Source organism: Marmota monax, unplaced genomic scaffold (assembly GCF_021218885.2).
Source record: "Marmota monax isolate L192 unplaced genomic scaffold, Marmota_monax_Labrador192_F-V1.1 WCK01_AAM20220418_F8-fsc00235, whole genome shotgun sequence".
NCBI classification, from domain to species: domain Eukaryota; kingdom Metazoa; phylum Chordata; class Mammalia; order Rodentia; family Sciuridae; genus Marmota; species Marmota monax.
In genome coordinates this window covers 1,121,791-1,136,422 of record NW_026693185.1, presented here as the reverse complement: position 1 = coordinate 1,136,422, position 14,632 = coordinate 1,121,791, and the positions used below count along the sequence as shown (strand labels likewise).

The window sequence follows — 14,632 nt, the reverse complement described above, 5'->3', positions numbered from 1 at the left end:
TGATGTGCGGCGAGAAGCGAGCAGCAATTAGGGTATTTGAATAGGATAAGATACCTGGCAGGTGCCGGGAAGCTCGGAAAGTCGCCTAACTTTCAACACACCAAAACCCTCAGAGTAGGCAGATTTCAAGTTGGTCTGGAGCTAACACAGGAGGAGATGTAGGAGCTCTTCCCTCCACCTGAAGGGCCTGAGAAGGCAGAAGGCTCAACCCAGGCATCTGCAGGACCTGAGGGCACACTCTCGGGGAGAGTCTTGACCAAACAGCACAAGGGGTCATTCTGTCAACTGCCTACTCCTTGGGGCACGTGAGCCAGGGTGGAGGTGAGAGTCGCCCCTGTTGCCTGTGGAAGCCACGAGTCCTCCTTCCCCGGAGCAGAAACCAAACTTACTGATGCCTACATCTTGGGGAGAGGCCATCACGAAGGGCAACTTGGCCAGAGGCCAAACGCAAAAGAGCAAGACCATGAGTTTCCTGTGGTCTAATGCTCCAGAGCCCCGGCGCGGTGCCAGGCCCTGACCCAGGGACTTGCTTCCCAAGGTCCTCACTGGGCCATCTGTGGCCTTCCTCCTCTCCAAGGTTTCTGACCTCAGGTGAGGGGGTGCTCCTGCAGGTGCCTGTGGATGGTGGTGACAGCACTGCCCTGCCCCTCCTCAGGCCCACTTGGGACTCCGGTTGGGCCACCTCTCAGGGAACCCCTGAGACCTTTCCTAACAGATGCCAGGAGAACACAGCTAAAGTCCAGCAGCGGCAAGGCCCTGCTGAGAGAATGAAGTCCCCCTTGTCTCGCCTTTTAGCCAAAGGCAGGTGAGAAAAGACTGCCCAGTAAGAAGAGCTGGACCACCCGGGAGAATCAGGGTCCGCCAGCTCAAGGGGACAGGAGGTGGGGACAGCCCCATGACCTAGATGCCCAGCCGCGTTCACCCGAGTGAGTCACCTCAGAACAGAAGCTGCCTGGCACTCACCCCTGGGGTGCCCAGGCGGGGACCTTCTCTGGCATCGGCCCCGCCCCCCCATCTCCCCTGTGGCAATGCCTGCCTAGGAGACAGGGAGTGATGCCAGTCAGCCCACTGAGAAGTCGAGGACGGAGGCGCCCACACCCTGGCCTCCTACAGACGGGGCCAAACGTTTGCTAGGCAGCCGAGGACGCCTGTCTGCACCATCCGTCTATCTGCACTATCCGGGCAGGAAAAGGGCACCATGCTTTGTAACAGCTGGCTCCTGAGCTGCGGAGGCTCATGCTGCTCTCCTATGCCCTCGTGCCCAGGCTCCATCTCTTGCCCCTAAGATCTTCCTTACAGAGCAACAGTCCCTCTTGAGGGGCCAGAGGCCTAATCTCATGACCCCTCACCAGCCTGGACTGAAGTCAGGCCACCTGACTAGTACCCGGCACTACATCCCTCAATGCAGGCCACTCTGGCAGCTCTCGAGGGACGGAACACTGCAGCCCAGACATTGGCCTTCCAACCACAGGAACGTCAGAGTCCGTCCCATTGTTTAAAGTTACAGTTAGAAAAGCAAGTCAAATGCTGAGATTCACTGACTGGGACAAGAAGCTGTGCGCAGGTGCCTAGGTCTTGTATCCTTGTAGTGTGCCAACCTGTCCAGTGTGTAGGCATCAAACTCAGAGGAGACGTGCAAGAGGGCAACGGACGGACCCACCCACCCACAGACCCTTAAAGCTCCCCCAGTCCTGGCCATGGTCTAGTTAGCCGACGTAACAGCAGCGCTGATCTTGAGCGGAAGACTCGAGGGGTAGGTTTCAGCTGACAGAGAGCTCAGGTTGGCACACTGTGGCTCGACAGGTAACACGCTCCACAGGCCTCTGAGGGCTGGTCTGTCTCTGGTTGGCTGACCTTTCAGGGTTCATCTTAGATCAGCTTTGCCTCCCAATAGCCTTAAGACTATTTTTTTTTTTTAAAACTAGTAAGTGACTTCTTTGCCATGACACCACTTAAAAAGTTTAAAAGAAACTTGCCCAGCAAGTGGAGGCCCTGGGTTCAATCCCTAGTACTGCCAAAAACAAACAAAAAAACCCCAACAATACAAAGAGGGGGAGGGGGAAGCAAGTTTCTTTCAGCATCTGCAAGCAGTTGAAACTCTTCCTGTTCTGGCCATGTGCCAGAGCCCTGCGAGGTGGTCAGTGCTCACTATTTGTTGAGTGAAAGGATCAATTTCAACATGGCTGCTCCTGTAAGCCAACTGAAGAAATAAATGGAATAATCATTGATGTCATTTATTTAGCAGGTGACAAATCTGGTTTTAGAAGACTGCTTGTCAAATCCAGGTTTTGGATGAAGTTTTCTGGTAAGAAGCCTGAAGAGATGGGCCCAGGAGGCTGGGGGAGTTGGCAGTCAGGGAGAGGAGATTTACTATGGAAAACCCATCCTGGCTATAAACAGATAATGAGAAAATGATGTCATCGTGGCTAAAATTAGGTTTTAGTGTTACTCTGCTGAGAGATGTGAAAGGTGATAGATAAGAGGGGAAAATGTTTTCCAAGTGGCTTTTAAAGGCATCCAAATATAACCGCCTCCCACATCAGTCTATTAACGGGCACACTTGAGACACTTCCCTCTTCAGAAGGACTCTTAGAAAAGCAATGATGTGCTCTCAGCCTCCGTCTTTACAAGAGAAGGTTTACGAGGGTCAGAGAAGCAGACTTGAGCGCCCTAGAATGCGGCTCCCCATTAGCAGCTGGGCCCCACGTGCCCCAGCACAGATCAGGGCCTGAGCCTGCGTGGTGGTGGCAAGGGAAATGCCCCTGTGTGAGCTCCCGCTTGTCACCACTGAAACCTGGGGCAAGGCAAAGAGGGCTCACTGGCAGGCCTGGGAGTGGGCGTGGGGCAGAGGCTAGGAGAAGGACCCTCCTCTGAAGGCCAGGAACTGGGGGGGGCCTGAATCTGAGCTCTGTGGACAGGACAGTGGGAGCTCTCCTGGGTGCTGGACAGTCCTGGTGGGAACTGCCACCCTGCAGAGAACATGAGCTATCTGGGGAAGGTGTGGGGAAGCCCTGAGGAGACCCTCGCCTGGCTGGGGGTCCCTGCCTGTGCCCTCCCACAGCACCAACTTCCTCTATGTCCCTCTATTTACCAACCTGTTTTGCTCGCCCGTCAGTGAGGACAGAGACCCTTATTTGATCCTCTGCTGTGTCCCCAGGTCCTGGCACAGCATGGCTGTCAGAAGCACCTGCCTTGAGACAGCTGGACCTGGTTTCACCACTAACTGGCTGTGTGAGCTGGCACAAGTTATTTACTCACTCTGATCCTGCCTCCTTATTTGAAAACTGAGTGAATTATGTGAAGAGTGCTTAGAACACTACCTGGCAAAAAGCAAGTACTCCACGACGAATGCCAGCTGTCCCCACAGAACTCTAGCACCCTCACACAGGGTAGAGACACCATCTCTAAGTTACTTTCTAATGGACGAGCTGCTGTGAAGGTAGATGAGGTCATGCTTATCAAGTGCTCAGCCAAGTATGTGACCCCATCAAAATACAGCACAAAGCAGCCAAGCACTTTCTATATAATACTCTCATTTAATCCTCATAGAAACTAGGATAGGCTTGGCTACTCCCATTTTACAGAAGAAAAAACTGATTCTAAGAAGTTGTAAATAGCCCCAGTCCTGCAGCTATTAAGCAGGGAAGCCAAGATTCTACCCTGTGCCTGTGTCCACCTGGAACCCACAGCCTACATGCTAACTCAACCCTCCGACACCTCTACTCTGCACTACAGTGCTGGTGCCAGTGCGGCAGACCAAGTTTCTTCAGATTAGTCATGAAGAGCTAAACGTCTGGCCAGTCCACAGATGTCCCTCACAGTCCTGGAAGTCACTTCTGCCTTCTAGAGTAGCTCTGCCCACAGTCCTTCAAAGCCAGCAATAAGCTAAGCCAGGTGAATTACAAGGAAGCAGTTAATTCCCTGAGGACTTAAGTGATCCAGATGACAGGCACTGAGCAAGGGGCCTGGGCAGAGCAAGGGGCCTGGGCAGAGCAAGGGGCCTGGGTGAACAGGTCTCTAGGCAGTGGCAGTGCAGCACCCTCTGTCTGCACCAGCAGCAGGTCCTGGCCTTGGGAAATGGGCCCCAGGTGACAGCATCACCTGCACTGTTTTCCTTCCTTCCAGGTGTGTCCCTGAGGACCCTCCTCTCTGTGCATCTTCCCTTCCACTGATGGCAGGCTTGGCCATGTGACCTGCTCTTGCCAATGTGATGGCTGTGACCTGAGAAGGCCTGGTACAGAGGCTGTCTCTGTCCTGTCTCCCAGGAAAACTACCACACAGGTAGCCCCAGGAGGAGGAGGCGGCCTCACCCGCAGCACCAGCCCATGTCCAGCACCAGCCAATGTCCGGCTGACACCACCAGGAGACACTGGAGGTTATTTTGTTACTGTAGCAAAAATGTACAAAGGCCAACTAACAGGCCTATTAATCAGAAGGGCCAAGACCTCGCGGGCTACGCGGGCCACTGTGCACCAGTGAATGATTTCCACAGAGAGCCCAAGGGGCAAAGTGACGTTTTACCCTAAGCCATGCCAGCGGCACTGTATTTATTTTCCAACTCCTGGATTCAGTTCCTGCAGAGAGGCTTACTCAAATGGAAAATCCTGCACATCAAACCCACAGGGACCCGAGAGAGCACTCCACAAGGGACTGGCTTCTTCCACTCCTACCCACAGGCCTCAGGGGGTGGTTAGGAAGAGAGCCAGAGACACCGCCTCTTGTGACCAGCTTTCTTTCCTCCTGGAGGCAAAAATGAGTCTCCAAATACCAATTCATGGGCCACTTCTTGTAATTGGGCCTTAGAACGTACCCTCCCAGTACATCCAGACAGGCTCAGCAGGTCCACAGAGATCAAGCCTATGGAGGGGGGGGGGTTGGAGTCTCGGGGGACAGGAGGAGGGACAGAGAACCTCTGAGTCTCCCTGGCGGGTTCAGGAGCAGAATTCAACAGAGAGACGTTTCTGCTTTTTAAAGCACAGACTGAGCAAGGAGGTATGTTAGCTCCAGGCTAAATACAAGACAGCTGAGCAAAAGTTCAGGCACCATGAAATTAATAAAATCACTGTTGCACTAGCTCCAAAGGTTCAGGAATAAACTGGTAAAAATCCGAAATGCACGGAGCAGATTACTCGAGTGGGAATCAATCATCTTCTCCTCTGAGGGCTCCTGGCACTTCCTCGTCCAGTGTGTGCACTGGGTCCATAATTCACCAAAGTTGCTTCCCGAGACTGAGCATTGCTGGGCTTTCCCAGTAATTGAGACAAATTTTGTTTGTTAAATAAATTCCAGGCAAGAGTGTCTGACTTGTGCACGGGAAAGGAAAGAATTCTTAGTAAGCTGCGAAACAATGGAGTTGTATCTTATCTGAGGAACTTACTGCGCTTGCCTGTGTGTGTTTTACTGCCAAAATAAAATAAATTGAATCAGCTCACACATGATAACATGCTCTTTCCTAACTCATACTAATTGCTTGGCTAATTGATGTTTGTTGAACTTTCTCCATTTCATTGAGTGATTAGGTACAAAGCTAACAGTTGACATCTGTAGGCGCTTAACTGGCGTCTGTAATTACTGTTAATGTTAAATAATTGTTAGTTAATTGGAGTGGTAACTGACTGAATGGAATCCAGATTGTGAAGCAAAAAGAAACCTAGTTAAATAAACATACATTTTCAGAGAAAACAACATTTTTCTGCAGTTGTCAGAAACCAGAAATGATCAGAGGCAGTGGGTCTGTGCAGGCCTCCTTCACTCGGAGCTGGCCAGTACTTGACAGTGTCCAGGGAGGGCCCTTGTGGTCATTTAACTTTCTTCCTTCAAGGTCTGAGGATGGATTTGAGGCTTTTGTTTTCTTGATCACAGTGGCGCCCAGGAAGGGTGTATGACTCTGGAGGCCAGCAGGACAGGGTGAGGGGCTGACACCTGAGCCTTCAGCCAGCCTGCCAGGCTGGGGCGGCTCCTTCCGAGGACCCAGTGATCACTAATAAAACAAGCGCAGGGCTTGGGAGTCTGAACAGGGCCTCCAGCGTCCCTTACACTCTGATGGGCTCCCAAGCGGGCACAGGGCATCTGGGCCTGGGATCCGGCTTTCTGCCTTCCCCCTGGAAAGCACTGAGTGCGTCCCCAAAGACACCTGGAAATCCTCTGCATGGAGCACTGTCCACCTCTGCCAGAAGAGCAGCGCTGGGAGCCTGCTCTACCCAGGCCCTGCACACGCAGCAGGCCTTCTGCAGGAGGACCAGCGGCAACCATGGGACACAGGTCGAGAGAGATACTCGTCACAACATGGAGTAGTTCTAGGCTCTTACTGGAGGCTTCACACCAACAGAACAAAGTATCTGTTTCCAAGAATTTTCAAAGAAGAACTCCACACAGCAGCTTCTTTCTAGAGGCTGCTTCCAAGGGAAGGTCAGTTTCTGTGACAAAAGGGGCTGATGGCGCTACTTGCAGTTCCAGGGGGAGGAGGCGCTCAGGACTTTGTCTCCCACCAGGCACCAACTACCCTTCAGCACCATTTAATTCTCCACACACCAGACATCTCCCTCTCCTAAAAACCCCAGGGAACACGCTCCAACAGCACAGAAAAGGTCCAGGGGGAGAAAAATCAAGACAAGTGATGCTCCAACGTCCCCTTAGCTGGGATCTAAGAGGTGACAAAAGCTCAGCTAGTGCATAGAGCTGAGGCTGGCCTGTCCACTCCTGCGCACACGGGAAGGCCCTTGTACCTCGTCCTGCATGCCTACCTGTACCTGGCCACCACGAGGACCGGAAACGTTCCCCTTGTGTTCTTCATATGTGGACTCCAGTCTAAACCATCTGTTTTCTTAGAAAGCCAGCCCACAGTCCACAGCAGTATCTCCATGCACTTGGAATCGTTCCAAGGGGAGGGACTTTCCTCAAAGCCAATGGTGGCTCTGGTGGTAATGGAACTCTTAACCATTTTTTGTTGAGAAACCAAGGAATTCCCTCATGTCTAAACCTTACGAAATGGTGTCACAGCCATTAGGGATGCACAGGCGCCTAGTTTCTGAGCCAGCACTATTTCTGGGTAACCTGTTTCTCGCCTCTTTCCTCAGAACTCAGGCTATTTTTCAGTCAGACCTTCTTTCCAAGATGCTGATAAGCCATACGGCCAAACACGCAAAGGACACGCCTAACCTGGGGCTCCATCTCATCTGAGTCCCCTGAGAAACCCTCAGCACAGAGTCAGCCCAGGAGGCTGGGCACGGTCCACTACGAGGTATGGTCAGGCCTTGGCAGAGTCAGATCCAGCTCCAGGTGGTGCTCATCATGGAGACGCAGCACCCACTCGGACTCCCCAGGGCTGATCTGACCAGGTGTGGTGGGTCCTGCCCAGGAGGGTGCTCACGGCAGGAGGGAGCAGAACTCAGGACCCCTTCCCAGCTGGACTATTTCCCACTCCAGCCCCCCAGAGATGCCCATTAGCTGGGCACAGCTCCCTCCCTGCTGGCTCAGGGCCTTTGCCCAGGAGGGTCCAACTCTACAACCTGAGACAAAGGTGGAGGAAAGAAGGGGTGAGAAAGTCGCAGGGTCCATGTCTGGCTTGCCTAGCTTGCTGATCAGTCCTGGGAGGAGTCAGGAAGGGAGGTGGCTCAGGGCCTTCCTCCTCCCAGTGTGGATCTTGGGCCCCCCTCAGGGCTGGAATCCAGAGAACAGAAGGCTCCACAACACCTGACCACTTGCTGCTCCTCCTCCCACCTCCCATGAAGGCTTCCTTCTGTTCCCTCCTTGGGGCTCTGCTCTCAGTCACCAGGAACTGCAGAAGAGACTCATCACCCAGCAGGATGAGTGTGACTGCAAGCAGCCAGAGCCTCCTTCCTGCTCTTAACTACACATCAAAGTGGCAAGGCCACAGGGAGGAGCACCTGAGAAGGGGCAGTAGCACTGGCCAGTCCCTCTAGGAATGAAAGCTCCACAAACTGGGGTGCGCATCCTGCTGCTCTTAGGGCAGTTTGTCCTGCTAAACAGGGACAGTAAGTCAGTTTCTCTGTTTCTGTCTCAGTGGGAAAATTAATTTTTTCTTTGGCAGATGGTTGAGTAACAAAGACAGAAGGATTCATAAAATTCACATGAACATCCTGTAAACATTTAAACACATAAAGATTAAATAAGAAAACCATGACCTTGATTAAACTATTTTTTATGTCTACAGCATGAATCCCTACAATGCAGAGGCCCAACTCCACCCTGCCTCGCGCTGCATTGCGTGTTGTGCGCACATGTAACCACGTGCTGCTTGGTTAGCTTCTTTCCAAACAGGAAATACAAGGCATTCATGGAAGCCATGTTTGGAACACCTGGAAGGAAAGCTCTGACTGGTTCTCCATTGCCTCGAATGGACTCTACAATATGGGAGTCAAAACAAAGTCCTCGGACAAGTTGTAGAAAACACATTCCCTGAGCCCTTGTTTCAGCCCTTTCCAGTTAGTGTTTTGTCCCCACCAGAGATGCTGGCCAGGGCTGATTTCACCATGACTGGCAATCCTGGCCAACAGGGGCTGAATGACCGGTTCAGGCTCAGGAGCAGACAGGCAGGACCTGAGCCCCGGTCTTGTTCAGCTCAGAGCATCCTCTCCAGCACTGTAAAGCCCAATGTCAAAGCCTCCTCCCTACAATCAGCTGGTGAGATTAGCACTGCCCTCCTGCAGGGAAATTTTATGGACCGACTCTGCCAGCATAACCTCACCAAGAGCTTAAAGCCACGCTCCTCTCAGGCCAGAATACTGCCAGGCTTCTGAGAGGGAGAGTCTCCAGATGGAGGGACACGGTATCAGCTCCCCAACACTGTCCTTAGACTGCTCAGCACGCTGAGGCCTTGAAGGTTTTCCCAGCAGTGTTTGTTACCTGGTGTAGATTTGCCCTTTCTTGCAAGGCTTTTTATTGCTCTTGGCTAAAGACACCGGACAGAGACAGCAGACCTAACTCTCAGGCAGGCAGGCTGTTCTGCAGGAGAACTTGAACTTGATGTGCTGGGAGCTGACAGTTCCTTGGAGGCCCTGTCAACCATCCATCCAGTAAACACCGGCACTACCCAGAGCAGAAACAGACCTAAACCCAAGCACAGAACAAGACTCTGCACCTGTCTTGAAGCAATTATTGACATTATCGCTGCACAATGAATCTCTTTTTGAAGTTGTTTTCCTGATATTTAGCAGTTTGAATACTAATCCCCTTAACAAAACTGCCCAGGCCTCCCCCTGGGATGCCTTCTCTCCAGGGAGGGGTGCGGGTACCGGGCAGTCTACTTTGCAGCACCTGGATTTGCACTGATTCCGCTCTTGTCATTCATGTTACCAACAAGAATTAGCATAAGGCATTAAGGGGAAACTCTGGAGGAGAAAAGAAAGGCCATTTTGATGGAAATAAGGGGCAAAGGAATAATCTGCCATCAACTAAAATGCTTATTTGTGTATGGTTTCCCAAGCAAAGCTTAGAAAAAGCCTATGTTGATTTTAGTACACAAAGAAACCTTAATCCTTTCAAGGCAACTAAATCACCCCCAGAAAAGCAGCTCAGAAGAAAGGGCCCTGTCAGGGGATGACTATTCACAACCAAATAGATGCCACAAATCACACTCTGTAAGTAAACAAAAATAAGAATGTGGGAAAGGTTGACTGGAAGGGGGGGGGGGGCCGCAGGGGGGCAGCTCTTCAGTCCCTCTCCATCGCCCTGAGGGGTCTTTCAGGGCCAGGGAGGCCCAAGGCCAGCCCAGAGCCAGAGCCTTCAGGGCAGCCCCAGGAAGGGGAAACACATTCCAAAGCTTTTAGTAGCAAATTAGCAAAAGAAAGACTCAGTCCTGTCTGGCTGTTTGGGCAGGTCAGGAGTCCCAGAAGCCTCTTCTGTGCCCTCCCCTGCTCAGTCTCCCTCTGGTACCCTGAGTTCTCACAGGACACCCCACTGTCTTCCCAAGCTCTTCCCTCATCAAAATGAGCAGTAAACAATTATGTATTTTTACGCATGAGCACTGTCTGCTAGGAACAGTGCTCCTATCTTCTTTTATTGGGCTTTTAGCATTATGGATAACAAATTTATACAAACTTTCAGTCCATCAAAAAATATGATGAAATATAAAACTGGAACTCTATTACGCAATAAAAAAGATAAAATTCAATATGACAGTAATTCTAGAGTAACAGCAATCACATGAGCACACACACCTCAAGGGAACGCTAAACATAATGTACTATTTAAAATTGCAGTTGGTTCAAATTCCAAAATAATCTGGGAGTCAAAATAACTGCACTTGGAAATGTCTTACTAACCAGCTAACAAAAATGCTAGCCAAGGCACCCGGAAGGCTGAAATGGCCTCACAGTCCCCTTGAAGAGAAGCCACTCTTATCCAGGGCTACCAAGATCCCCGGTGTGACAGAGAGAAATTATCACAGGCAGACCATCTTCTTTATTTAGCAATTATCCTGCAAGGCCCTAAATCAGGTTCTATAGTGGAAAAGCAAAGACTAAATAGTTTGTATAATTTATACCTTTCAAATTACACACCTTCAAAGCCCCTGATTAGAGACTTCCCTAAATTTCATTATTTCCAACAATACTGCTACAAATGAAAACTGCCAAGAAGCCTACTGGCAATGATTTAAGATAAGTCCTCCCTTAATGTACTGCTATATCATTAGCCTCTCTTACTCTAGATAGAGGTCTGAAAGAAATTAATGGGGATAGTGCATATTTAAATTCTGCCCTCTTGGCTCGTTTATTAACTTTACAGAAAGCCCACAGCAGAGTAAGGCTTGGTTTATGGCCGCAGCACTGTGAATACTAAGCACCAAGGGTCGGTCACCGCAGTGGGCACTGTAGGGGACTACTGAATCCCTCTGCTAGGGAGCTGGCAAGCCACAGCCAAGCTAGGACATCTGAGAGACCTTCCCGCTTGCAGCTTCCCACAGGAGGCCACAGTCACACAGGCAGCAGTGGGCTCCCACCCAAGGACTCAGCGTGTTCTTTTAAGATACTCTTAATGCATCATAAACGTTCAGATCTGTCTCAAGCATAAGCACAGAACGTGAACAGCAGCTCAGAAGGAAAAGCAGAAGACCACACTGGTGTCCTTCCCTTTCCTCCCAGACGAGGACAACAAGGAGATTCACGTTAAAAAAGCCACCACTCAGAAGAATGAAGGAGCCTTACCTTTGTTCACAATTACAGTGTTGAAGAGCTTTTCAGAGCTGGCATCTGAAGCCTGAAAAACAAGAAGGGGAGGAAAGGGTTAGGCCTGCTGTTGACACTGTGGGCCCATCACCAATACCACCACCTTAAACTACTTCACTCCTTTGAGTACAGCCTAACAGGGAGAGCAGCGTTTCCTGAATCATCCACAAGGTGGTGCCAGCCTACTGCTGGAGAGGGCTGCAGGGCAGGAGAAAAAAAATCTGCTTTTAAAAATGTGTCCTTATTAGACATATTATCTGTGCAAAACATGTTTCTATGAGATGATACACAAAGCAATTCAGCTCATTCGCATAATGATTTTCCAATTTCGCTGACAGATCATTATTTTGGAAATGGTATTTTTGCATGCTACTTGCAGACATGCCTATTTTTCAATTTTCTCCACAAATCAGAATTGCCTACTATTTAATGCTAAGCTTTTTTCACTAAAGTGTCAGCCAATACCCCCAGAAATTAATTTTCATCTGATGAACCTAAAGATCCCTGTTTCTCAGAGTCACCAGGACAAGCTTATGACCAGACACAAGCGACCTGCCCAGACCCCGTCACTGTACATGCCACCAGCATGAGTCCCTTCCCATTTTCTACAGCTCATGTCTGCTAATTATTAGAGTGGCTTGAGGAAAGCGAAATAAGCCTGTCTAAATAGCAAGACGAAAGCCAATTTAAATTATACACTGAGTTCTGGAAAATAAACATTTAAGTCGGTTTAGTGGAAAATGCTGGAATGTTTCAGAAGCACCGAATATTTGTAGGACTTGAAAAAATAAAAATGAAGCAACGTGCTACATGAATTTTAAGGTATATTTCCACTCAAAGGCATAACAACCTCCTTCACACTTCACAAGCCACGCAAAGGAAGGCATGCAATGTGAGGACACCAGGAGCGGGATCTGAGGTACAGTGCTTTCTCACTCTGGGGCCAGCTTTTAGGGACAAAGAAGATACTCTGCTTAGTCTTTCCTTGTTACACTGACGAAGATGAGACATTCCAGTGCATATCGGGGAGACGTTCTGTTTTTAGTGCAGGTGATTAAAAAAAATGACAAAATATTTTTACTATGGCTATTTTCCCTTTCCTTTAATTCTAATATTCTATCTATAGGGATAGTTCAGAAGATTAATGGAACTGAGGGGGAAAATTAATGTGCAGAGTAAGTACTCAACTGCACACAATTATACTGTTCAAAATAAACCCTGGACTTTTCCTCCTCTGCAGGAAAAACAAAAGTACACTGAGAGCCTTGATGACATCTTAAACAAAACTAAATAAAACTAAATATCACAGTAACTTTTCATGAAAATCAACTACTAGAAAAAGTGTTGCATGGGGGAAGGAACAAGTTATGCATCAAACAGATCAAGACTACCAAGTTAACCAAAAATGACACTAATGGTGTTGTTATCCTGAAGCATTAAGGGAGATTTCTAAGCATACGAGTTTCCCAGCTAAAAACTTCCCAATGTGAGTATTTTGCTATTCTTCAATGAAAAAATATCTGTTAGGATGGCCTGGAATTCTCTTGAAATGGCTGGTCCATTCATGGCTTAAAAAACAAACTGGAGCTGATTTTTTTTTTTTTTTTTAATTTTTAAGAAAAACGTCACTGTTAAAATCATTTTGCCAAGCTGAAATAATCCTTAAAAATTAAGGGATTGCCTGTTAAGACGGTTCTAACTGGCCCAAAGAAATAGTAAACAAATGACGGCCCGCATATGCAGAAACACAGGCAGAGAAAGGAAATGGACCCCAAGAGTTTTCCTTGCACTGGGTGTGGGGGAGCAGGACCTCTGGTTGGCCACTCAGAGCCTTCTTGGACTGCCACCATTGTGAGCTGCAAGGGGCTCTGCAGTCCTGATAGGCAGGTTAACGGTCCTTCTGTCTGAACCCAACTTGAGGACTTGATTATTAAGATGCCAACCAGCAAGTTATGAAGGAGGTGAGTCTCACAAGGTATGCGAAGGCTTAGGAGGGTGTCTCCTAATAAAAAATTTTTGAGCCCTTTAATTTACTGACATGTCACAAAGCTTGAAATGCCACCTCGTGTAACCGGGCAAGGGACGTTTCAAAAAGGCCTCCGTGGAAAACACCCAGAAGATGGTGACCGCAGTGGGCCTCTGGCCCCCCGTAAAAGGCTTCCGAATCCCCTTTTCCCAAGCAGGTGGCTCAAGTCATGCCGGCTCGGTCCCAGAGGCAGAGCCGAGCGCCTCGGCCTATGCGTGAAGCGGAAGCCGCCGACACCTCCACCCCTCGGCGGTGAACTTTCCTCCACTTGCACTTTCCAAGCATTTGCACAGATCGTTCGGCTCCTTGGGTCCGCATCGTGGGCACGTTTTCGTTATTTGCAGGAAAAACGCCTGCATCGCCTTCCACTGTCCGGATCGTTCTCCTCGGTAGTTTAAACCAAGACGAAGCTCAGGGGCGCGGGGGCGAGCGGGGCCTGGCGGCTGCCTTCGCGGAACGCCCCTGCCCGTGACGGCCGCGCTCGCCGCTCGGTTTCCTCCTTCGCCGGCTCGGAAGCGTCCGGAGGCGAGGCCAGGGCTCGGAAACCAGATCGTCTCCGGGCTTTTTGTGTACGTGGATGGGGGCTGTCTTTCCCCGTGAAACTAAACAATTACTAGAAACCGTAGTTGATGTTTAAAGAAAAGTTAAATAAAGTCCGACCGATCGAAGGGGGACTTCGGCCGAGAGCCCTCCGCGCCCCCCGGCAACTCCCGCGGCGGGTGCGCTCTACCCCTGGGGCCGCAGACCTGGGGCCGCAGACCTGGGGCGGCGCCCGCGGAGGGCAGACTCTGCAGCCAGGAGCGGAGCCTCCCCGAAACTTAGGCGCGACTTCCTCCACCAGCCGCCGAGCCCGCGCCCGCTCTCCTTTCGCTTCCCTGGGCCCCTTGTGCGGGCCGGGACCCCGACCTCGGCGCCGGGCCGCCACCCGCGAGCGTGCGCGCGGCGCAGCGCCGAGGCCTCCAGCCCGCGCGGGCGCAGGCCTCGGCCCGGAGTCGGGCGGGGCCCCTCGGGGCGCCCGGGACTCGGCCCAGCCCCGCGCCCTCCAGCACCCCGCTCCCCGGCCCCGCGCCGCCGCCCCGGCCGAGCCCCGGCGGCCGAGGGCCGAAAGTACAAAGGCGGGCGCCGGGCCACGGGGGGAGGGCGCGGAGGCAGAGGAGGGGTGGCGCAGGGGGCTCGGGCGCGCCGGCCGCGAGCAGCCCGCCCTGCCACTCCTGCCCGCGGGCCCGGCCGCGCAACAAAAGACCCCCGACCCGGCCGCCTCCCTCCCGACCGCGGGCGGCTAGCAGGCGAGCGCGTCGCGCCCGCCGGGCTGCATTACCTGGTCGCAAGGGGTTAAGCAGTCCTGTCAGCCCCAAGTTCATGGTTTGGGTCCTTAGCAGGGTTCCTCATGGGTGATCACCAGAGCCCGGGGTGAAGCCAG

At 51.3% G+C, this 14,632-nt stretch overlaps 1 protein-coding gene across 8 annotated transcripts in view; it reads right to left on the bottom strand.

Annotated features, from left to right (window-relative positions):
• Auts2 (activator of transcription and developmental regulator AUTS2) overlaps positions 1-14,632 on the bottom strand; it is a 1,155,764-nt gene that overhangs the window by 70,699 nt on the left and 1,070,433 nt on the right. For all 8 annotated transcript variants that reach the window (XM_058583037.1, XM_058583034.1, XM_046456012.2 and 5 more), the window contains one exon: positions 11,166-11,217. In XM_058583037.1, coding sequence (XP_058439020.1) covers positions 11,166-11,217 — 52 coding nt within the window. The remainder of the gene's footprint in view (positions 1-11,165; positions 11,218-14,632) is intronic.